We start from the raw sequence: 23,539 nt of genomic DNA, 5'->3' as shown, positions 1-23,539 counted from the left end.
TTTTGATGGTGTGGATAACTGTATTCACCTCCCCCCCCCCGGCTTTATCTGTAATATTTCTAAAGATAAAACCTGCACGTTTAGGAGTTAGAATGTTCCACCTGTGTTTACTTGTTAAGTGTCTTTCTCTATACAGTATGACAGTAATCTGAACATGCAATGTTGTGTAACTACTGTGGTAGAGTGTAGAAACACAGTCTGTTTCAGCACTGCTTTTATACAGAGGAATTTGTAAATGGTCTGCATCAATTTTCGAAGCTTGCTTTCCTACTATTGCTTCCGACCAGCTGTAAGTTGTTAACTAATGACTTATTTCCTAAAGGGCCCCTCTTTTATTTGTACAGCTTACATTATTTAAAAGCTCTGGCAGTTTTCCGCTTACCTTTGTACCATTTGAGGTCACGGGACTTTTTACCATATCAGGTCATTATGGTTCTGATCTGCTTAAATGTCAATAAAGCTGCGAGGGAGTGGAGGGGTGTTCTAGACGTTTTGAGCAGTAGTGTATATAATTACAGCCCTAGAACACACACATTAACCACTGCTGCCACTAGCTTTTCATTATTCTCCCACGATGGAGAGAAAATCCGGATCAGGATCGAGTTTCAATTCATTTTTACAGCAGCCGAAAAAATGAATGATCAGGAATCGCAACCCCATAATGCAGAGGCATGCAGAAGAGCTGAGGTCAATGTCAAAAAGTGCATCAAAGAGAGATGGATAGATAGAGAGAGATAGGTAACACCTAAAACATCCCGTCACTGGTGCCCTCACACTGTCTCACACACTCACACACACCCTCTCAACATCAAGAAAACAAACAGAATATTTAATACTGTAGTAATGACTGACCAAAAATCATGCGCTTGACACCATGATGTTGAGACACAGAGAAACGGTGGAATGAAAGTGAGAGGACTGGGGGGAAAAGAGAGACAGACAGACACTGACTGAATGGACAGACAGTAAGGGGACGAAACAGTGGAGATGGCATTTTGGAAGCGAGGTCTAAAGTGCTGTCTGAACTCCTGGTACCTGATTCGCTGCTCAGGTGGCTGAGGAGCACATGGGGGACTGTTCACATTTGACGGAGGGGGTCAAAGGGGAAGAGGAGAGAGAAACGAGGGAAATGGAGAGAGATTACTAGTAAGACCTCATAAGAGACTCAAGAGAGACAGAGAGGAAAGAAAAGACAGATTAGCAAGAAGGTAAGAAGGTCAAAGGGGAAAGTGCCGGAATGTCAAGGTGGAGCTGCAGTCGTTCTCAGACTATGGTGCCTTAAAAAAAAAAAAAAAAGAAAAAAAAAAAAAAAAAAAAAAGGAACCAGCTCTGTCCACAGCAGCCATATTTGCAGTTTTGCATACCAAAAACCACAGTATTCACCCATAACCCACTCTGATATAAGAAGTCCGACACAAGGCTCCAACATCTGCACCATAAACACAATCTAATAAAGGCATGGTTTACACAGATGTGCAGATGCACACACACAGCTTGTCTAGTCCCTGTATAGATGGGTTACCACTAGAATAGGATTAACTTATTGGCACCCTGTATAATGCCAGGTGTGGGCTAGAGGGGTATAAAGCCCCCCCAGCATTGAGCTATAGAGCAGTGGAACTGTGTTCTCTGGAATAATGGCGCTCCACCCAGGACTTTTCGGATGAGTTGGGGATCATCCAACATCCTGACCTCCCTTAACCTCTTTTACGCTGAACGCAAATCCTCACAGCGAAGCTCCAAAATCTAGCAGAAAGTCATCTTCCCTGGATAGCAGAGACAGTTACTCCAACAAAAGCTCTTTAATTCCCTTGATTTCAAAGAGACAATGAAGGTGCTGGAAATCACCAGAGGTCCCAGCAGACACCATCACCACCACAACAAGGCCTGAACTCTGAAAAAACAGCAGCTCTGACCTATTCATTCTAAGTATTTGGACATTGTGACTGCACTATGCCTCAGACCAGAAACCAGTAGATAATCAAATCGTTTACAAAACGTATCTCCATTTTCATCCTTGGCACTGAGCCAAATTTTAAAGAATGGACCATTCTGGAGATGCAGGGTCTTTTTTTTGACGATGGTAAAACCAGGAATCCATCAAACTCTTAATACCCAACTTAAATGTAATATATGGTATTTAACTGTACAAATGAAACATCACCAAAAAGTCCAATTAGCGAAGAACAAATGCTAACAACTACCAACAGTCACAGAACTAAGCGGAGTGTGAGTTTTTGGTTGCTGTGGGTTTTTCAGAAGTGGGTAGACTTAACAGCTTCTGTAAAGGTCTGGAGGTCAACAGATTATAGGTGACTTTGTAAGAAAGAATGTGACTAATCACATCAGGGTCTTAACAGGCAACAGTTGGCTTGAGGTACTTGCGCCTACACACACACCCCTGCACACAGCACACAGCACACTAATGTTTAGATGTTAACATTTTAGGTGGAAAAATACTACAATAGTCCTACCATTGTCACATTTTATAAGTTCTGTTTTGCTAAATGTGTTTCTGTTTATTAATAAATAGAGAAATTGTGCTCTAAAACTTTTTAAATGTTTGTTATTTTTAAGATGATTTTGTATTGCCGTTTATACAAGGGTGCCTAAAACGTTCTGTATAAGATTATATCTATAGACAGAAAAATAAAAGTCTCATTATGTCCATATTTGTCAAAAACAGTCATACCACAACCTTGGTAACGCCATAATAGTACAACAGAGGTTAATTTACATTACTGCCAGTACACGGGCTTGCACACAGAAATGAAATGATTCTCAAATGTCTTGTGGAGTGGAGTGGCTAACTAGAAGTGTGACAGCGCACACATTTAACATGGTTCGATACCCTGAGACTGTAGAGCACTGTAGAGGTGGAGTTAGAAACCAGGAGTTGGGGTGTAGCGTTTATGTTGTAGTTATTTTAATTCACTATTTAAAACCACCAGACACCTTGCCAGACTAAAAAAAAGTCTCCAGCAACAGACAGCCTGTAAAAACTGCATCACAGAAAGCTATTAAACAAATGTCTAATTCTACATAATAGCTTGCTCTGATGTAGCTTTTAGAGCCTTAAAATATTTATATATTTGATTACATTATTATTTCCATTGTCTGTGTTTTTGTTTCACACAGGAAATGCTAGGCTAACAATGCTAACAAACACAGGGCTTAAACCAATCTTCTCTCAGCCAATACATGACAAACTCGTACTTCATTTGCTTCAAATCAAAAAACTACACAAAAACATCTACTTTGTAGTACTATTGTGCTTTTCTGGACTGCAGTGTGTAAAAAAATCAGGGTATATGCAGATAAAGGGTTCTGATTACTTAAACCGGCTGCCCCACTATTTAGCTATATGAGAGTTTTTTAATAACATTAATCATCACTTATGAACTTTTACACAATATATGGACATAACCTCAATCATTTTTGCTGACCTCAATTTTGTCCATTGTTATTACTAGAAGAGTCAGCAGGGAAAGTCCATTAACATGAATGAGCCACTATGTCAATTTTGTTTAAATGAACTTAAAACCACTGTGTTTATATTCCAATTCTAATATCTGAACATTCCTAATACTTTCCTAAACGTTAACTGATCTTTATATGGGTGTATTTGTAGTATAATGCTATTATATTATCATCATCATCATATCCGTGGCATGAAATGCTCTTAAAATGACAATATCATTTGTCCTCATTACATCTGTTATGGTGACAGGTCTAGTTTATACAGACTACAGTAAGGGCATTTTCACATCTGCACTTTTTAGTCTGCAATTTTTAAATCAAACCCTGGTTTGTTTTCACCCTTGGTGTAATTCATTTTAACAGGTGTGAATACGGTTATTGCACTCAGATGTGGACCAGAACAACTGGCAGTCTCGGTCCAGTCCCAAGCAAACTCTGGAATGGTTGGTTTATGGCGAGAACATGATTTGACCTTGAGCCGACCCAACAATCAAGTGTACTCCGCATTTTTGTGCTACACTGCCCCCACAGCCAAGTGTTAACCTGGTATATTGCCAGAAATGTACTACACCTATTAACAAATGCCATCTCTCTGTTGCTCCATGCTAAACTGCACAGAAATATACACTAGTCCAGAACACCAGACCTTCTTCCCGTATTTATTTTCTTGCTCCTTGTTCTCACGTTTTGCATTTTGGTGCATTTAGATTTGTCTTTGTGGAAAAAACAAACTAACCAACTAATTTGTCCATGGAAAATGAATAAAGGTCTGGATGTATGTTAGGAGTGAGTAGAGACAGTATAAAGCTACAGTCTTTTTGAATGTAATTAAAGTCTGCCTAGAGAAAAAGGAATTCATCACTTCTGGGAATGGGATAACGGAGCTTACACATAGCGCAGAGTTCATTGAGATCAACTTAAACCTTGGAAACGTGACCCAAGAGAAAAATACTACTAATTGCTGCTGCACAAGTGGAACTAGATAGTTAATGAGAGCTGTTGACTGAATGACTGTCTACAATTTCTCCAATCAGGATAATCTCACTCAATCGCCTGATGCTGCTCCACCCCTGTGTAGAGCCAGAGAATTGAAATCTAGTGTTTGCTAGCAATGTTAGCCTAGCATACTTTGTTCTAAACTAAAGAGGCAAGCATTAGATACCAAACATGCTTTGGCTGATCGACTGCATCTGGGATGAGTGATCAATCAAGATAATCTGAACTTTAACAGAACTACTCCTGTAAAGGCCTATTCCTCTAAATCCATATGAATGGTGTACAGAATTTTGTTAATCTGGTACTAAGGAAGATCAGAAAGAGAGCGAGTAAGAGAGAGCGAGTAAGAGAGAGAGATTCAAACAGGGCTAAATTGCAGGCCATGCAACACACGTCATTCTCGCAGAGCAATCCTACTGTACTTACACCCTCGACTTTGCATCACTGCACAGCCACACAGGAGATAAAGTCATGTTAGTTCAGCGCCAAACAAACACACAGCGATTTTATCAATTAGGAAAAAAAGGAACGTGTTCATTATGTCATAAACTGGGACAAACTTCCAATATTCTGGGCTGTTCTTGACATTGTAACATTGTGTAAAAAGGTTAGAGGCACCACTGAAAAGTGAGCAAAGCACTCCTTAATCGCATAACACTCCACGAGGCACTAGAAAGAGTGCGAGAGTAAGAGATATTTTTAGGATCGTTCAGGGTCATATGATCATATCGACAGGTCAAGGTGTGAATGCATGGCTGTATGCATGCGTGTGTGTGAGTGTGAAAAGAAGTGTGGGGCAGCTGAGGTGAAATTTTCCACATGAAACTTTGACAGGGAGTTTTCTTTTTAAAAGGTATGATGTTTAAATACAAAACACACACACACACACACACACACACACCTACAGTTATAATCAGAATACAACATGGGAAAACACAACAATCATGTGACAGACATTAAAGAGGGGACTTCCACTGAAGGAACTGACTGGAGGGAGACAAAGCATGTGAAAGACAGACAAACAGAGATACTCACTGTAGCCCATTCCCTGCACAAAGTACTTGAAGGCCTCAGCAAGTTTACCAGGCTGAAAGAGAAACGAGTAATTACTGAGTATGACTGCTGTGAAACCTTAATAAAAGCAAATTAACTCAGAATGAAAAAGCGAATGTCATTGAAAAGATAACAGGAGATATGATGGACTACTGATTGACAACTTCTACAGGAAGTCCAAAACTACACCATTGTAGTTTTCATTGTAGCTTACTTGAACAACTTGAGGTAATCCACCACAATCTGCCATCTAAAAGAACAAGCAAAATCCACATGTAAAACTGAGCAGGTCTTTAGATGAGAGCATTAAAAGAAAGCAGACTTCCAGTAGAGCAAATATCTCTTGCCTTGAGCAGGGTAGTCTTTGTAGGGTTTAGCCTTGAGTTGCACTCAACCTGAGAAAAAGGGATCACATCAGGTTCCAGTCGGTCAGTTCAGACAGAGAAAGAGACAACACACAGCAAGGACACAGTTTCCACTAAAGGCTTTCAAACACTGCCTGATTACATACACTGAGCACAAGCTGTTCTGCCTACAACACGGTTTGATACATTTTCTCCTTGGAATCTGGTGATTTCTGCAGATGAACACCACCACAAAAGGATGCTTTACACTGAGGTTCAGCCTCATTACTCACCACTGCTTCCACAGCTGGGGATGTGTCTCCTACTACCAGCAGTGCGGGACATCTGAAGAAAAAAAAAAGAAAAGAAGAGAGACAGATTACTGGAAACCCATTAACACCAATGCAATTACAGTAATATGTTGTACTTCCAGTTTTCCATTGACACACCCACTTCAACTCAGCAATTGCTTGTTAATGAGTTAATCAGTTGGGTCGGGTGTGCTCGGAAGAGGGAAAGTGGACAGTGGGCCTCCAGGGCCTGGGTTGGGGGCGTCTGCCTTAACATACATGATTCCATGCAGGAATATCAAGTCAAAACTAGTCAAATCTAATTAACATTATTTATAACTTATATAAGTCCAGATATAAGTCCAGATGCAGCGGATCAGCCAGGACTAAAGGTCGGCCGATATATTGGGTCGACAATTGCCTTTTTTAAATACATCAGCATCCATCTAGTAGCGGCGATTTAAAGTCAGGCACGTCTGCACGCACCTCTGTGTTATTGGTGTGGTGGAACGTGCAGCTGCTGCATGTGAAGGACCCCAAGCCAAAACTTTTGAATACAACAGCAACAACAGTCCTGGTAGATAAAGGTTAGGCTTAAATTCTGCAATTTTAAAGCCTATGGCCAGATATTTACTATATGTTACTAGTAAACTATAAAGTGTTTCTTCACTTTATAGAAAAAAAAAACGAATAGCATGGAACCGTCAGGAACTGGCATAACGCTACAGTTGGTTAAAAGGTATATATATACACATACATACATACATACATACATACATACATATTTGCCCCAAAAACAAAACAAACCACTGATTAAAGTTTACAAAAATCTCATGAATAGTTTGTACGAGGGGCTTTTCCCCCTAGCACGTCGACCTTCTTTTGCTCACGGCATATCCAGCAAGCTGATTGGTTCTTTTTGCTGAAGGGCATGACTTTATCCATTAACCATCATCATGTTGAGCATTACTAGAACTCCCGGCCATATTTTCAACCAGTGGCCGGTCACCTCATTAATAACCTCTCTGCTACTGGGCAGTCCCACCAGGGATCTCGATTCTCAAAATCAACAGCGATATTTTCACTGTTTTTGAGAAGGGTTGAAATAAAGCTGATGATCACAAGTTTGATATTTCTTAAAATTATTGGAGTTTAGCCCTAATCAGTTCCTGATTAAAAACTGGAAGAGAAGTTCTATCCTAAAAAACCAACAACATCTTAGACAGATGAGGTTGAGATGAGGTACAAAACTAAGTGTATACAAAACAGAAAAGCATATACTGTATTCCTGCACTCAGATATTCAGCAAAGAATGGGGAAAGAGGGCACTTTTTTTTGCTAGCTGAATTTGAACCCAGCATTTAAAGATTTGTGTAGCAATCACAGTGCAACAGCATTTCTTGAAGTGTATCGAAAAATCAAGTTAGATACATTTGACAACGGAAAAGTGGGAGTCATCGACTTCCGTTTGTGGTTCACAACACTGTTGCATACAAAGCAGTTTCCACCCTGCTTTCTGGTCAAACCGTGTGAAAGAATTCTTAAGCCAGAATGCTCACAAAAAGATCACTGTTCACAGAATGCAATTTTAAGTTATTACACAGTGGTCTTGGGTGAAACCAGCATTGCAGTTCTAAAGGCACACTTACTTCAGGGTGTTGACCATTTCCTCGTTAATCCCTAGGACGGGTCTCTCGATCTCTAGGTCTCGGCGGCTGTAAAGACAGAAAGAAAGGCTGAGTAGGGGTCCATTCAAGTCTCCACAGCTGCAAAACAGTAACTGTGATGTACCTGTTGTAGGAGTTGCAGAAGAGTGCAAGGTTGTCCTGGTTGATGTCCTGAGCGATGTGCAGACGGTATGTCTGAATGATCTCTTGGTTCTCAGTCAGCTCATCCTAGGACAGAACAGCAGCTAATTCCTTAGCTCAGCTATCTAGCCATCCATGCTAGATTTGTACTGTAGTGTGAAAGCACCCTGGGTGAGTCGTTTAAGGCCTGTGTTAAGTAGTGTATTACTTACTGTGCTGAAATGATGCCCCATCACAATGTCCACCAGGTTGCTGGTCCATCCAGATAACTGTGCACAAAACAGTGTACTTATTTACCAATGTATCTACTGATCATATCTACAAAAACTGCCAATTTCCTCTGAGTGTCTAAAGTACACTACATGGACAAAAGTTTTGGGACACCTGCTTATTAATTGTTTCTTTTGAAAGCAATGGTATTAAATTAAATAGTTTATCCTGTTGGTGCAATTGACTCTACTGTCCAGATGAGCATTGATGGAGGATTTGATAGCATTCAGCAACAAGAGTGTTGGTGAGGACAGAATGTTGGTCACCACCCCAACTCATCCCAAAAGTATTAGATGGAACACCATCCATCATTCCAGAGAACAATGTATCACTGCTCAATACTGGGGGGGCTTTATTCTCTTCTAGCCCACACCTGGCATTAGACATGATGCCAATGGGTTCATGTTTATCTGCTCCAGAGTCTCCTTTTCTATTGACAATAGCTCTCTAAAGAGACTAGTCTAAACTAATAAGTGTGCATTTGCACATCGGTGTAAGCAATGGGTGCAACTTAAAGTAGTTGAATGTATTCATTAAAAGGGGTGTCCACAAACCTTTGTACATGCAGTGTATATTGATTACGGACAGATCGGACAGACTTTATCTCTATGTTGTTTGAATCATGCTGTGCCACAAACCTGGTAAATGCATGCACTGTGAGAAAAAGACATCCTGTTGTAGCCCCAGACTCTCATAAGGGTCTCATTCTTACAATAGGCATCTTGTTTACCTTTGAGGCAGCCCAATCCATCCAGCCTTTTGCACAGGGGTCCACATTGATGAGAACCAGTCCCTCCACCAGAGCAGATTGATTCAGCTAGAAGACAGAAACAAAGAGGAGTCTGAACTGAAGCAATCTACCATCTGACATGACTATACATCCTTTCAGAGTTGGCTCAGTGGTAAGTGTACTGGGTTATTGATGACAGGGTTGTGGGTTTACCAAGCTGCTGCCGTTTGGCCCCTGAGCGAGGCCCTTAACCGCCTCTTCTCAGGCGCTGCAGCGATGACTGCCTGACGCTCCAGGCACATGTGCTCTATATAGATCACAGTGTTCACTGAATGAATGGTTTAAAGGCAGAGGCCAAATTCCAGCTGTGTCCAACACGAATGGTGAATGTGTTTGCCCGTCTTTCAATCACATTATGTTCATACCACAGGGCAACTGCCGTCTGTGCTTCTTGAGTGCCCACAGTGCAACCAGTGATCAAGTTTGTGGACGGAAATACCTTGTTGATGAACTGAGAATGGCTATGGTAACCCTGAGAGTCACTTAGTACAACTGTGGTGAGCAGTAAAGCATCTCATGCACAACAACACATCCAACCTTGAGGCAGATGGGCTACAGCAGTGAGAGATAATGTCAGGTTTCACTTCTGTCAGTCAAGAACAGAAAGCTGAGGGTGCAGTGAGCACAGGCTCACCAAAATGAGACCGGTGACGACTGGAAAGATATAGTCTGGTCTGAACTCTAAAGGATCAGAATTTTGTAGCAACAGCCTGAATCCATGGCCTTGTGTCAACAGTCTAGGCTGGTGGAGGTGGTGGAATGGTGTGAGGAGTGCTTTCTTGGCACACTTTTGGTCCATTAAAACCATGTGAATCCTCTCATGGTCACAAGTTACCCATCTTCTAAACACTATTCCAGCGTGATAATGCACCATGTCACAACGCGGAAGTCATCCCAAACTGGATCTATAAACATGACAATGGGTTCTGTGCTCTTTAGTGGCCTTCCCATCTAATAATACACAGTTAAGATGTGGCGAAAAAGGAGCTTTGCAACATGAAAATGCTCCTGAAAAGTAACAGGAATTTTGTGAAGCAATAATGTCAACATGGACCAGAATCTCAAAGCAATCAACATCTTGTGAAATTAATTCCAATAAGAATCGAGGCTGTTGTGGCCCTGCCCAGTATTAGCATAGTGTTCCCAATAAAGCTTGGAGTGAGTGTACAATATTGTAGGCAGCCTGTTAGCTTGTGGCTAATGTGTTAACTTTGTGCTAACACTGGCCACAGTTATAACAACACCGTTTTAGAACGCTGAATGCTCTATTAAACTGAACATGGCAACATTAGCATTTTCAATCACTCATTCGTTTTGCTCTATTGAAAAATATATTCAAGTGAAACACCACTGTATCGCTCTGAATCCAGCAAGGAATTTTGTAAATTATTACAGCACTAAAAAATACGAACCCATGTTAATCCAGAACATACAAAGCACTGCAAGCACATCTCCCAAAGGCATTTGGTGTGATTCCAGCTAGCTGTAATAGCAATGCACAACCCATCCACATCTCCACAATACTGCAAAAACAAAAATAGGCTAGCTCGACTGCTCCTTTAAATGTGGTAGTGTGTTCTGGGCGGTTTTCCAATTTGAGAACAAAGCTTTCTTAAACACCAAACCCAGAACACAATTTCGAACGCAAGGCCGTGTGTCCACATGTATACAGATGTTTTTAAAAACTGAGATTTTCCTTCCTCCGTTGTTGATAATATTTCCATCCACACAGAGATGTAAAAGCTAGTTCTGTATGGGGAGTATAGACTCCCTATGTAATGTGTAATTTGGGATTAAACCTCTGTTTGTGGTATTTTCATGTCTCTCTCTATGAGACACAGTATTTACATTTATTCACATGTCGAAATCTGAACTCTAGAGCTATCTGCGTGTAGATGTTGTAGTTTTATGATTCACCCAGAAACATGCAAGTGTCGTTACAGTGTTTTCATAAAGAAAAATTTTTTGACTCGTATTACACTGGTACATCATTTAAAGTAGCAGCTTAACTAAACAATGACATCTTCGAAAGTGTTCATAATCCAATTGTTTGAATCCACAGTGTACTCGAGAGGTGAAGAGGCCAGTAGAGCACTGTGAGAAGCTACTAGTGTAAGGCAGCCTAAAGTTTCCGTTAGCAAAGTTTCACCTAAACAACCCACTCATATGACTTCAGCACACACTGAATCTAACACCTTCACCTGTTTTTTTTAACATGAATTTGATCTTTGTGGCCGTCATACACACGACCTTACATCAAAGCAAAATCAGCTGCTCAGAACAACAGTGAGAATGTCATTGTGCCCATGCATAGAGAGAGTGTACTTTACTGAGCGGCTTTCAACACCTCCACAGTGTGTGGACATGCAGCACTAAAATTAAGCACAATTAACACATCTTTGCACAATTCTATCCCCCTGGCCACGTTAGTGGTGGTATCACAAAAGCAGAAAACACATTAGAAGGGTCCATACATCAGAATACACAAAGATAAAACCTAGCACAAGCTCACCATGCCACCAACAATTTGGTTTGTGGTGAAGAACCACTGGGTGTTAACTGTGTTACATGCTGTCTGTGCAGACTACTGCCATCATTATAGACTGTTAAAGCAGCATTATGCAAGAACTGGCCTCTCTTGCTCTTGGGCTCCCCCCTGCAGTCTAAAAGTGTACTATGTACTTTGAGCCACCACTAAAGGGATGCATTTCTGGACAAGCTGAGAGATGCAGAAACCGGGCTGAAAGTGAAAATCATGTGGACCACCACGATAAGAATGTTTACTGCTCGCTTCACAAAGTTACATACCACAGTTTCTGCAGTGTTGAGCCAGGAGTAGCAACGATAACCGTGCTACTCTCAATATATAATAATATAATAATAAGAGGTCAGCGGAGCATCAGAATGACTTTAAAGCTGCTATTTTATGGTAAAGAAGCTACATAGTATTGCTTTAAAGGAGCCCAAATAACCAAACCTGGACTTCCCTAGCCAGGGCACATGGTATGCATTACTGTCCCAACCAAATGAGTCAGTAAGCCAGCTCCATCTTTCAGCAGTTGTTGTTTCACACAGGTCAGGATGATGACCCTTGTTGGTTTGGCAGACATTTCACTACTGCTAAGAGGCTCACCGTGGATGAATCAAACCACATACCACCTCGAATAGAGCAAGCGGAGGATGCTGCCAAAAAAATTAAAGCCTTGCATCTATAAATCCAAAAGTACCAGATGTCTTTTCCATGGTGTTAAAATTTCATGAATGAACGGATTAACAGAAATGCTTATGGTGCTTTTTAAGGTGGTCTTTTTAACTTCCATTAAATTAAAGTGGACATAGTATCATAGTGTATTTTGCTTGATTCATGTATCACAAGGCATGAACTCAAGGTGAAGTAAATGTCTTTGCATAGCAGAGAGGAGGAATCACAAGGGTTGGGAGTGGGCTGAGCAGTGGCTCATTGTCATTTTAAAGAACAGGAATTTAAGCCTACTGCTCTGAACAAGGTTGTTTAGACAGGCTGAAAAGGGTGCAGTGGAGCTGGAATTAAGGTATTTTGACCAAAGTATGTCACAGACCCTTCATGAAAGTGTGTAGAAGGTGTATGTGATTAACACTTTTTTGTCGTAATTTTGAAGGTTTTGACTTTTTATATTCTTCATAGTTTATTAGATTTATATTCTTCATAGTTTCACGGTCTTTCGGGCACAGGCAACTGTAATAAGCTAGAAAAAATAATAAAGCAATATTAGAAGCTAGCACAGTTATATGGGACGACATGTGGTAACTGCCCTGGATTTATATCATGATATTTTGTATTGCGATACTCTGACTTCATTTACATTATCGCTTCCTGCTTGCCCTTGTAGCTGGACTGGGGTGAGCATTAAATATTGGTAAAAGAAGCCCACTGGGGGCCATGCCGAGGGCCCCTGTGCTGGCCTGCATTCTTCAGCTAATCGCAGTAAATCCTCTTTATCACAATACAGACTAATTATGTTCTGTTAAAAACACGAGTGACCGAGTCAAATATTTCAGAAGTGTGTCAGGCTGTATCTATGTGAGTAAAAACTGTTTGACCTGTAAGGGTGTATGTGCTTTTATTCTTTTTTTATTGAGAGTAACTCATAACACACAGCCAGAGAAGAACAGGTTGTTGAGTTTAGCCCTTGTTGCAGACTGAACAGCCTGCATAGCTGCAGAGGAAGTCCAATAATCACCAACCAACACAGTGACCTCAAATAACCCCCATATGTTATTGCCTTCACGCTAAACCTCCATTTTCTTATGAGTAAGTGTTTGCCCTCATTTGTGGTCAATCAAGAAATAGGAGTTAACTTACAGCCAGTCTGGAGAGGATGTAGGCTCCAGCACCAACCCCAATGCCAATCACGCTATTGATCCTACAGAAGAAGCCATACACACAGTCAGCTACATGATGCAGCAGTCAAATATAACTTACTAGCCTGAAAATGTACATCTTCTACACCAAACATAAGATTCTGAGCCTGTAGGACAGGTGTCCAGCACAGTCAAACTACTGATTTAACTGATATTTAATATGGACATGAAATGCTTAAATTGTTTGAGGACATTGCTGGACATTGAGCGTGTTGCAAGGATAGAGACCTTTTTCAGTGTAATTATACAAATTAGTTTTTGAGCTGTGAATGGATGCATGTTTGGTCACTCACTCTGCATACTTCTTTGGCCTTAGGAAAGTATGTATGGCTAGTATAACATTTTTTAAATTAAATGTTAGCGATAATGTTGAACAGTTCTTGCAGCTCTACTCACTTTAATTGGGTCAGAACTGATGGCAGCATCTCAGCCAGCTCATCCATCAAAGGGTACTGATACCTGAGAGAGAGAGAGAGAGAGAGAGAGAGAGAGAGAGAGAGAGAGAGAGAGATTAACTCAAGGTGAAGTAAATGTTAGCTAACTAGTGCAAACAAACTAATTAGAATAAAAATAAACAGCTTGACTAGTAAAGTAGTTCTAGCAGGTTCCAGTGGGCAGAGGAATACTTTCACAGTTACTGGACGTCTCTAACTTGAGGCAGAAGGTTGCCTACAGTAAATCTGAACACATACTCTGTTGCTTGGTGTCCTTGAGTCATACATGTGGTGAAAAAAAGATTTCCTATGAACGTCAAAAACCAGCCTTGTACATTGAGTTTTCTGAAAAGAAAAGTTTTGCCCAAACTACCACTGAAACCTTTTTTCCAGTGTACAGGAAAACGGACACACTAACTTTAACTGATTGATTTACTTTAGACCACTTCCTTATGTATGATTTTTTAAATATATTTATACACATTTTGATCCGATTCTATTTTAGACATTTTAGACAGAATTCCTATTTTTTTTGGAAACAAATACAACAAATGTGTGTACATGCAATATGTTAAATTAACCAAATGAACATACATTATGCTTAAGACTATGTGATGAAGTAGTTTTGTGGCTGTTCCTGATCTAGGTCTACATATGTCTAATCTGGTGTCTGTGTTATTTTGTCTGTCCACTGTGATGAAGATGAGGAGTGTCACTTACCCGCTGGGGAAAGGCGGTGCATTCTCCTGCTGGCCTGGAGCGTCCACGTGGACCACGGCAAAGTGCTGTGTTATCTCCTGCATGTCCTCAAAGTTAAAGAGTGTGTTGAAGCAGGACTTATCTGTAACATTAAAATAATACTAATAAGTAAAACACACAGTCGAAAAACACACCCATCACACCAAAAATGTCCGCAAAGACTTTCAGAATCATCTAACGCAACCCTCACAAAGTACCCTGACAGAAATGATATTACAGGGTTTTAACCAGCATCAACACTGGTGGTTTATTTCAGTGTTAAACAGGAGAGTGCTAAGCCTAATGTTGCTTTAGGTCCTTTAAATTTAGCTCTGTTTCGCATCTCTCTCTTCCTAGGGTCATCACGGTACCCTACATTGCAGCACTGACCCAGTGGCCCATATTCAGGCAAAGTTACACTCCCTCAAATCTCTCTTTACTCAGCTAAAGATCCACCTAAGCAAGCTGGCCTGGCCAGATGACATGTTACCAAACCAGGGCCGGCCACAATAATCTTGTTGAATGTCTTAGCATGCAAGATTCATACGGTGATGAGATTTACAACCCTCCTAGCAAAACAAAGAGCCGGTGTCTAATAGCACTGGCAGCCATAGTACCAGACTGAGGCTCTTATTTTGAAGGGGTTTTAGTCTTTATGTGGGCAAGTCTTTTAAAGCAGTGGTGCTCAAACTGGTGGGGGGCACGACACCTGAAAAATACCTCCCCCCATGCTAATGATCAATTCTTATTAGAAAAGGAAAAAAAAACAAACAAAGCTACAGTGGCAGGGAGATGTTTGGGCACCACTGGTCAAAATAATAAAATAAATAAATAAATATTTGTACATTGGCCTACCCATTAACATGATTCAAAGGTAAGTTGCTCTGGTTAAAAGCATCCAACAAATGCAGACTCGTAAGTGTACGGGTCATCATTATGTCTGTGTGATATATTGATATTATTTTGTGTCACTTTTGATAAAATTACTTTAACTTGTGTTGACCATGCAAGGTAATGCAGTGAATAATACAGTGAAGAAAGTTACTGTAGTGTTTTCAGGAAGACAGAAGGCTCATTAACTACAATGTTGTGGGAGTCACATCCCAAAAAGGATGAGAACCATTGCTCTAGAAAGGTTGACTCAAGAATGAGACAGGTTTTGGGAGTGCTCAACAACACTCTGCTTGATGGATAACTCACGGTTGAGGCCGATGTCATGGTAGGTGAGGATGACGGGTCGGTTGCCTTTGGGCGTTCCTCTCAAAGTGACGTGGAGAACTCCATGGGGAGTCTCGATATCATGCTCCTAGAAAGAGAAGAGGACACATTTCAGCAAATTAGAGCACCTCAGTTCCACAAAAATGTTCCACAGAACTTGCGAATGAGGTCTGCTTTATTGACTGTTAGTCAGAGATGACAAAGAATGTGAATCTGACAACAGCAGATGTGGCCACTCAGACCACCACAACAGGAAAACCTGTCACAGCCTCATAAAACAACAGACATTATGTACCAGATAAAGCTCAGTAACGCTCAACCTCCAATCTAATAACCTGCTCAAGGAACATCTGCCACAGCCTAGAATGCCATATCTGCACTGTAATCATCCTGTTCGAACAGGCAGACGGACGATCACTGGAGAAGCCGACTTAATACATCTCTCTTACATTATATGTACAAATGTTTGTGGACACCCCTCCTATTGAATACATTTAGCATTAGCATATCTTTGCTCCATCCAATACTGGATGAGTTGGGGATGAGGTGGGGTGGGGTGGTGAAGAAATGTAATCAAATCTTCACAACAATGCTCCAAAATCTAGTGTCCTGAGTGAGGGCACTAGCCAGTTCAAACCCTGTATGTGGTTCTGTGCATGCCTTTGTAGGTGTGGGCGTTTGGTTTCCGTTCGTAGATAATGCTTGTCGCTGCACAGTACCACAAAACCGCTGTAGAGTACGTCAAGACCGTTGCTTTGGCCACTGCTATGGCTGCCATGGGCACTTCAGCCTCACTCACATACATAATAGTCTTGGTAACATACATTTGGAGAAGCGCCTGAAGAATTATCGGCATTAATTGTTTTGAAGCTCCTAATGTGAGCATTGTAGTGCCTTTTGTCTGTTTGGCCAGGTGACCGTTTACTTGTGGGTACCGACGCCTCTTCTGTTGTGTGTCAGTAAGAAAACCACAGAGCAATATGTTATGTTCAGGAAAATATTTCTGAATCCTGCGTAGTTTAGAATACTTACAGACTTAAAGTACTCTACTTAAACATACTGCCATTAGTTCTAATTAAGAAACAGGTTACCTGTTTCTAACAAGCTACTTATGTGCCATCTACCAGCATCTGCTAATAACACAAGGAAACAAAGCGCTTTGTCAATACGTTGCTGTGTCAACATGTCACCGATTACCCATCGCTGCTGCACTTGCATCCTTCTCTAGCAGGTCAACCCCCCCATCCCCCCGGTGTGGATTATGACCAACTCAAATCCTAAGCGCAGCTGCACGTACTCTCTCCTAAACCAACCCAAAATGACTAATCCCAAAGTAACCCAACCCAAAACAATTAACCCTAGCCTAACCCAAACTGACTAACCCTAACCCAACCCAAACTGACTAACCCTAACCCAACCCAAACTGACTAACCCTAACCCAACCTGACTAACCCTAACCCAACCCAACCTGACTAACCCTAACCCAAGACAAAATGACTAACCCTAGCCTAACCCAACCCAAAATGGCCAAGCATAACCCAACCCAAAACGATTAACCCAACCCAACCATACCTGACCATACCATAAACTGACAAACCCTAGACTAATCCTAACCCAACCTGACTAACCCTAGACTAACCCAACCCAACCTGACTAACCCTAGACTAACCCAACCCAACCTGACTAACCCTAGACTAACCCAACCCAAACTGACTATCCCTAGACCAACCCAAACTGACTAATCCCAAACTTAACCCAAAATGACTCACCCTAGCCTAACCCAACCCAAAATGGCCAAGCATAACCCAACCCACAATGCTTAATCCCAAACTAACCCAACCGAAAATGGCTAATCCGAGCCCAACCCAAAATGACCAACCATAATCTAACCCAACTCAACCCAAAATTACATATCCTAGCCTAACCCAACCCACAATGACTAATCCCAAACTAACCCAACCAAAAATGACCAACCCTAACCTAACCCAAACGACTAAACCTAACTCCAATAGTACAGCCTCGTCCAATTTGCGTAAAATATCTTACAAAACAGAGATCACGGTTTCACATCCTAATAAAAACTGGCTGGTGTTCTTCCTGTGACATACAAAGCCAGCTGTTGACTAAACCCCTCAATTCCAATCAGAGTAAAACATTTAAATAGCAGTTGCACAGCATCAGTTACCAGCGCCGCCACCACCATCCCCACCACTCCGCTCACACCTGCAGGCCTTGCACTCTGGAGCTCCGGGAGGGTGCGGAGGTTAAAAATAGATGAGACAGTTGAGGTGAGGGTTGGTGTGTGTGGTCACAGACTATTCATAACATGTGAAGTGTGCTGGATGAGCTATGATTGCAGGCTGATCTTTTGATGCACTCCGCTTCTTTATAACAGATGTTTCAGAGACAGATCAACATGCACGACACGAGCAAACCTATTAAAAGAGCCTAGAAAAAAAAAAAACAAGTGAAACTCCCCAGATCTGCTGCACTGCTTCAAAAATGCTATTTTAGGAGCTGAACTAATACAGAAAATTAGCATTATGCCTTGACTAATAGCACACAGTTAATATTCAACACAAACCCTGACATTACTGTCCACACAAACGCAGTCATAGTGTGTGATCATGCATCCAACCTGCGGCCTGGAACATGCTAGGAGTAGCAGCAAGGTTCTATATTGCACAGAAAGAGGTTATTTAGCTCACAACAGTGCAACCTTTTTGGAGTTATAATCTAAAATATTGTTCAAGTAGTGTTTCACTATAATATCAATACTGTCAATACTGTATCAGTATCGGCACAGATACTGGCACCTACACACAGTATCGGCAAAAGAGAGCATAGATACCACAAAGCTTACTGACGGCATACTTTTATTTATTTTATTTTTTTTAACAATTTTAAAACCAAGAAATTTGTTTGCATACTTTATTAAACCAAACATTTAAACATCCAGTAAACAGCCAGTCGTAAATAGTTATTACATTAAACTTTAAGACTTTTAATGGAACATTTAGCACTTTTTCTTTCATGCTGTGTTTTTGTGGTTCTAAAACCAAAAGTTTAAGACTTTAAGCAACTTGTTTTAAGGCCACACATTGACGTTTAGTATCTTTTTACGTACAGGCGTGTTCTTGTAATGAAATATACATTTTAAACACCAAATAAAAAGCTGTTTGGTCGAGCTTAGCAAGATTATGCTTTTTAAATTTATTATTTGAGTATTTCTGGCACAATGAGAAGTTTCTGGGGTCAACAAACAGGGAACATCATGCACATCAACAATTTGATGTTTCCTAGAATCTGTAAAATATCAGTTACCACCCAGGGGTATTAAACTGGAGGTCGCACAATGATTATTATACTATATTTTTAAATAACTATTTCATAACAATCACAAACACATGTCTAAGCAGTAACACTTAGCCAGTCAGCTTTCAGTTAACCTCAATTAACCTCAGTTAACTTCAATACCTTACACTGTTAAAAATTAAGGTGCAACAAATGGGTTCTTTGTTCTTTCGAGGTATAGAAGAACCATTTATGTATAAACAACCTTTCTTTTATTTTAATTTGTCATGTTTTTCTTTTTTTCTCTCAGTGCAAGAGCTTTTAGCTCCCCCTAGCACTAGCAACGCTCCCAACACTCGGAGGGTACGAACTTGACACGAAACCTTGGACACATGCGAACTCAGACACCGCCTCTTTTTGAACTGCCATTAATGTGGCACCGCACCAGATAACAGACGCCTGTGCTGCCCAACAGTTACAAGGGGAGAGAGCACCAGCTACCTACCCAGAGAGGACATGGTTAATTGTGCTCTCTCTGACTCCAGCTGCTGATGGCAAAGAGGCATGGGTCGACACGCGAACTCGCGAACCCTGAGCGAGTCATAGTGGCAGCATGTTTGACCGCTGGGCCACATTTTTGTAATAGAGATGTGCGTGTGAAGAACCTTTCAAAGGGTTGAAGTGAAGGTGAAGGGCAAGGATCTTTCCCAATCTAAAATGTTCCTCACTCTCAGTTCTTGTGGAAAATGGTTTGTTCATAGCAGCACTCAAAGAACATTTGTCGGCACCTTTAAGAGTTCATATGTGAAACATTAGATGGTTATTAACTTACCTTTGTACAGCGCATCTACAGCGTTTTCAGCACTGGCTCTATGCAGTCAGACCATTTAGTAGTTACCTCATGAGAACAAGCCCACTTGCTAGGGTGAATAATGGCAACGACAGAGTAGATAAAGCTGATTTTTGCACGGTCATGTTCACTCATTTTAAACTCCTAATTAAAGACGAAATAGTTTTGTTTGTTTACAGTCAACAACAAGGGCATGTTCTTTCTTGTGGGAGCTGTAAGGATACAGCATCACTATACCGGCCAGCCCCGCTTTCGGATGCAGTCCCTTTACATGCAGAAAACAGCAGTGATTAAGGTTAAAGTGAAAGTGTTGTACAGTATATTCTATGTCCTCACTGCAAGAAGTCACTTAATGAAAGGAGAATGTTTAGAACCTTTGAGCCTTCCAAGCTTTCACTAAATTATGAGTAAATAGATATGCATTTTAATCAGTGAAGAACGATCTGTAGAGGAAATGTCAGAGGCTTGTCAAAGGTCACAGCAGCGAGAGCTGATGTACTGCCAAAATAAATCACAAGGCCGCCAGCTATGACCATCAACAGTGTCTGACAGCTACACAAACAAACAAGATAAATGCTTCAAAAACCTCTTGACTTTTTAAATTTCTCATTTTGCAGAATATCAAAGTACTACAAGCAGCTACTGGCAAGAGTGTGACCGATCCAGTCATCAAGATATCATGACTGCCAATATGCCATTTACCAACAAGCGCAATACAAATGAGATCCAGACATAGAGCTTTTACGGCGCACGTAGCCTTAAAAACTGGGTTCTTCAAGGGTTTTTTAGGAACATTGATGTTTCTACACAGAGCCAAGAATACTTAAATGGTTCTTTCTCTGGTTAAATGGTTATTCATGTTGGAAAACATTGTATATGGATCCATAAGAACCCCTTTTCAATACTATACAGAACCACAGAGTTTGGCATCTGTTCTAGTGCAACATTTATCATTTGAAATTTACACCATTTCAAAAAGTCTTGACATTTCTAATGCAAAATAACCACATTTCTATATTGTATATTTACTAAGACAGCAACATTATCGGAATGATGTGAAAACTTGAGTTTGGTACATGGAAGTGAGATACCATGAACTCAAAACTCTTAAACACTGCTGTTCAAAAGAAAATCCAGCACAACCAAAACCAACAATGTGTTATATTTACACCCCAACTAGCAGATGCATTTTTGAGGATAAATAAGACTGAAAGCTAATGCTACGCTGCTGACTGGCTGCAATCTCGTCCACTAGCTAACCGTGCATCGCGCTGAAAGGACACCAAGAGGACAGCAACACTATCCAATAAGACTTAAGAACTGTTCTTGTCACAGTGCTAAGCTAGGCCACAAACCATAAACCAACCAATAAAAGCAGATTGGAAGACTACCCCCCCCCCCAACAGGGTTGTAAACAAGCTTGTAAAACTGCATTTGAGCATTTTTCACCACAGCCACAGCCACATACTTACTTTTTATACGTCAAAGACCAAGACGTCTTATTAATGAGGTCTGCTCTGACAGGCTGTTTTGTGGCACTGTGACAGTCCACAGTAGCCATATAATCATAACATTGCCTAGCCTAGCTTTGTTTTTAGCGCTGTAACAAGAAAATTCAGCTCAAATTCAAAGACATGAGTAAACCTGACATAAGAGACCTCCGAGACCTGAACTTTAAAAAGGCATGAAAAGGGACAGGTGGGTAACACTGACTTATCTTTGCTGCTTCACAGAAACAGCTCAGTACTGTCTTGTCCCGTGTGCAAATGAACTGGTTTACTAAGCAGCAGCAGTTGTAGCAACAGCTTGCCAAGCCACAAAACGCATTAAGGGAGCTGTGTGTTTGTTTTGCCGCAGAGTTCAAATATCAACAGTCGCTCTCCAGAATCGCATACAGAGCCTTTAAGCGTGAACAGAAGGAAACCATTGTTTTATTCAGGGTCAGACATCCAATAATGAGATTCTTCCCTTCAGCTCCACAGGCCTCGCCTAGCACCACCCAACCCTGCTGGCAACAGACAGCACACGCAGCAGCACCCTTCAGCTTAATCATGCTCACCCCCACACACACACACGCTCATACAAAACACACCCATACACACACACACAGATGCACAGACGCACAGCCCAAAATCAAAGGCCTGCCCTTTGGGACACAGCAGGATGGCTGGCACGCTCACAAAGCAAGAGGGGAACAGACACGCCTTTACGCTCAACAGTGACGGCAAATGACTGGCAGTTACTACACTGTTAGCAGCAGTGGAGACAATCCCACCCAGGCAAACACGGCAGACACCCTGACGCAGGTAAACAAAAATGAATAAAAACACATGATGCCTGGACACATGACGCCCACTCCTCCTCACACACACACACACAAACACCACAATGTAAGCTGTGTGAGACAGATTAGGCAGTTCGGCTGAGTTAGCGAGGCTGCCTGAGAGGAGAATCAACAGGCTGTTGAGAGACAAATACACTCCACTCTCCTTGCTGCTGACCACACACACACACACACACACACACACACACACACACACACCCCGACACACAGGCACTAATTGTTACTCACCACGCCGGTAATGGCACAAGTAATCTGCTGGAGATCCAGTATGGTCGTCATTTCAGTGATCCACCAGGAGAAAGGAATCACACAAAAAAAAAAAAGAACCAGAAGGAAAGGGGGAGATAGAGAGAGGGAGAGATAGAGAGAGAGAGAGAGAGAGAGAGAGAGAGAGAGAGAGAGAGAGAGACGAACGCTTGCTCCTTGCTCGGTAACAAGGGGCGGTGGCAGCGTACAAGGGGGCCGGCAGATGAAAGGACGGGAAAAAAATAAAAAAATAAAACAATAAAAGGGAAGAGAGGAAAACAGCATCCAAGATGGCACACTGCTATGGAAAACCGTGAGGAACAAGAGAGAGCGAAAGAAAGCGTGCAAGAGAGAGCGCGAGAGAAGAGAGAGGGAGGAACGTGTCTGTAGTTGTGAGCGGCGTTGAATGACTGAAAGGGGGGGGGGGGGTTGGTTGTGGGCGAGGTGGAGGGCACTCGGGCTGGTCTAATTGGATTTAGACGGTCAGGTGAAATTACAAGGGGGTGACAGAACACTGAGTAAGTGTTCAAGTGTGTGTGTGTGTGTGTGTGTGTGTGTGTGTATGTATATATATATATATATATATATATATATATATATATATATATATATATATATATATATATATATATATATATATATATATATATATATGTAAGTGAACATCGATTTATCTGGGTTCTGCCTTGTCAGACACATCGGGTTGACACATCGGGTTTGGAGCGCTGACCAAAAACATTCGCAACTGGTGTGCGCGAGTAAGTGTTGCCATAGAGACGAGCTATTAACGCCACTGGAGTTCCAACACAAAAAACAAAAGACTGAGGTCATATGAGCGCCATATGGCCCACACTGAAGATTCCACCCAAAGCCTTCACACACACACAAAGTGAGCTATCGAAGCATTTGCTAGAACAGCACAGGCACTGAGAGGTTGAACGTCCCAGCTGGAACACACCCACCCCACTTGCTGAAGCAGAGTT

General features: G+C 41.4%; 1 protein-coding gene across 4 annotated transcripts in view; it reads right to left on the bottom strand.

Moving 5' to 3' along the window:
- ndrg3b (ndrg family member 3b) overlaps window positions 1-23,539 on the bottom strand; it is a 71,502-nt gene that overhangs the window by 3,575 nt on the left and 44,388 nt on the right. Inside the window, exons 1-14 of one of the 4 annotated variants that reach the window (XM_072696445.1) lie at window positions 22,539-22,947; window positions 15,805-15,910; window positions 14,587-14,707; window positions 13,829-13,891; window positions 13,374-13,434; window positions 8,972-9,058; window positions 8,184-8,240; window positions 7,955-8,058; window positions 7,813-7,878; window positions 6,167-6,218; window positions 5,877-5,924; window positions 5,744-5,779; window positions 5,512-5,563; window positions 1,036-1,074 (exon numbers count right to left, since the gene is read on the bottom strand). In XM_072696445.1, the coding sequence (XP_072552546.1) occupies window positions 1,036-1,074; window positions 5,512-5,563; window positions 5,744-5,779; window positions 5,877-5,924; window positions 6,167-6,218; window positions 7,813-7,878; window positions 7,955-8,058; window positions 8,184-8,240; window positions 8,972-9,058; window positions 13,374-13,434; window positions 13,829-13,891; window positions 14,587-14,707; window positions 15,805-15,910; window positions 22,539-22,841 (1,195 nt within the window). In that variant the 5' untranslated portion in view covers window positions 22,842-22,947. Of the gene's footprint in view, window positions 1-1,035; window positions 1,075-5,511; window positions 5,564-5,743; window positions 5,780-5,876; window positions 5,925-6,166; window positions 6,219-7,812; window positions 7,879-7,954; window positions 8,059-8,183; window positions 8,241-8,971; window positions 9,059-13,373; window positions 13,435-13,828; window positions 13,892-14,586; window positions 14,708-15,804; window positions 15,911-22,538; window positions 22,948-23,539 lie in introns of those variants that run through there. The other 3 variants (XM_072696447.1, XM_072696446.1, XM_072696448.1) reach the window with 3 other exon arrangements.

This window comes from Salminus brasiliensis, chromosome 14, assembly GCF_030463535.1.
Source record: "Salminus brasiliensis chromosome 14, fSalBra1.hap2, whole genome shotgun sequence".
In the NCBI taxonomy this organism is placed as follows: Eukaryota; Metazoa; Chordata; class Actinopteri; order Characiformes; family Bryconidae; genus Salminus; species Salminus brasiliensis.
Note: the sequence above shows the minus strand (reverse complement) of the source record. Positions and strands in the feature narration are given on the sequence as shown.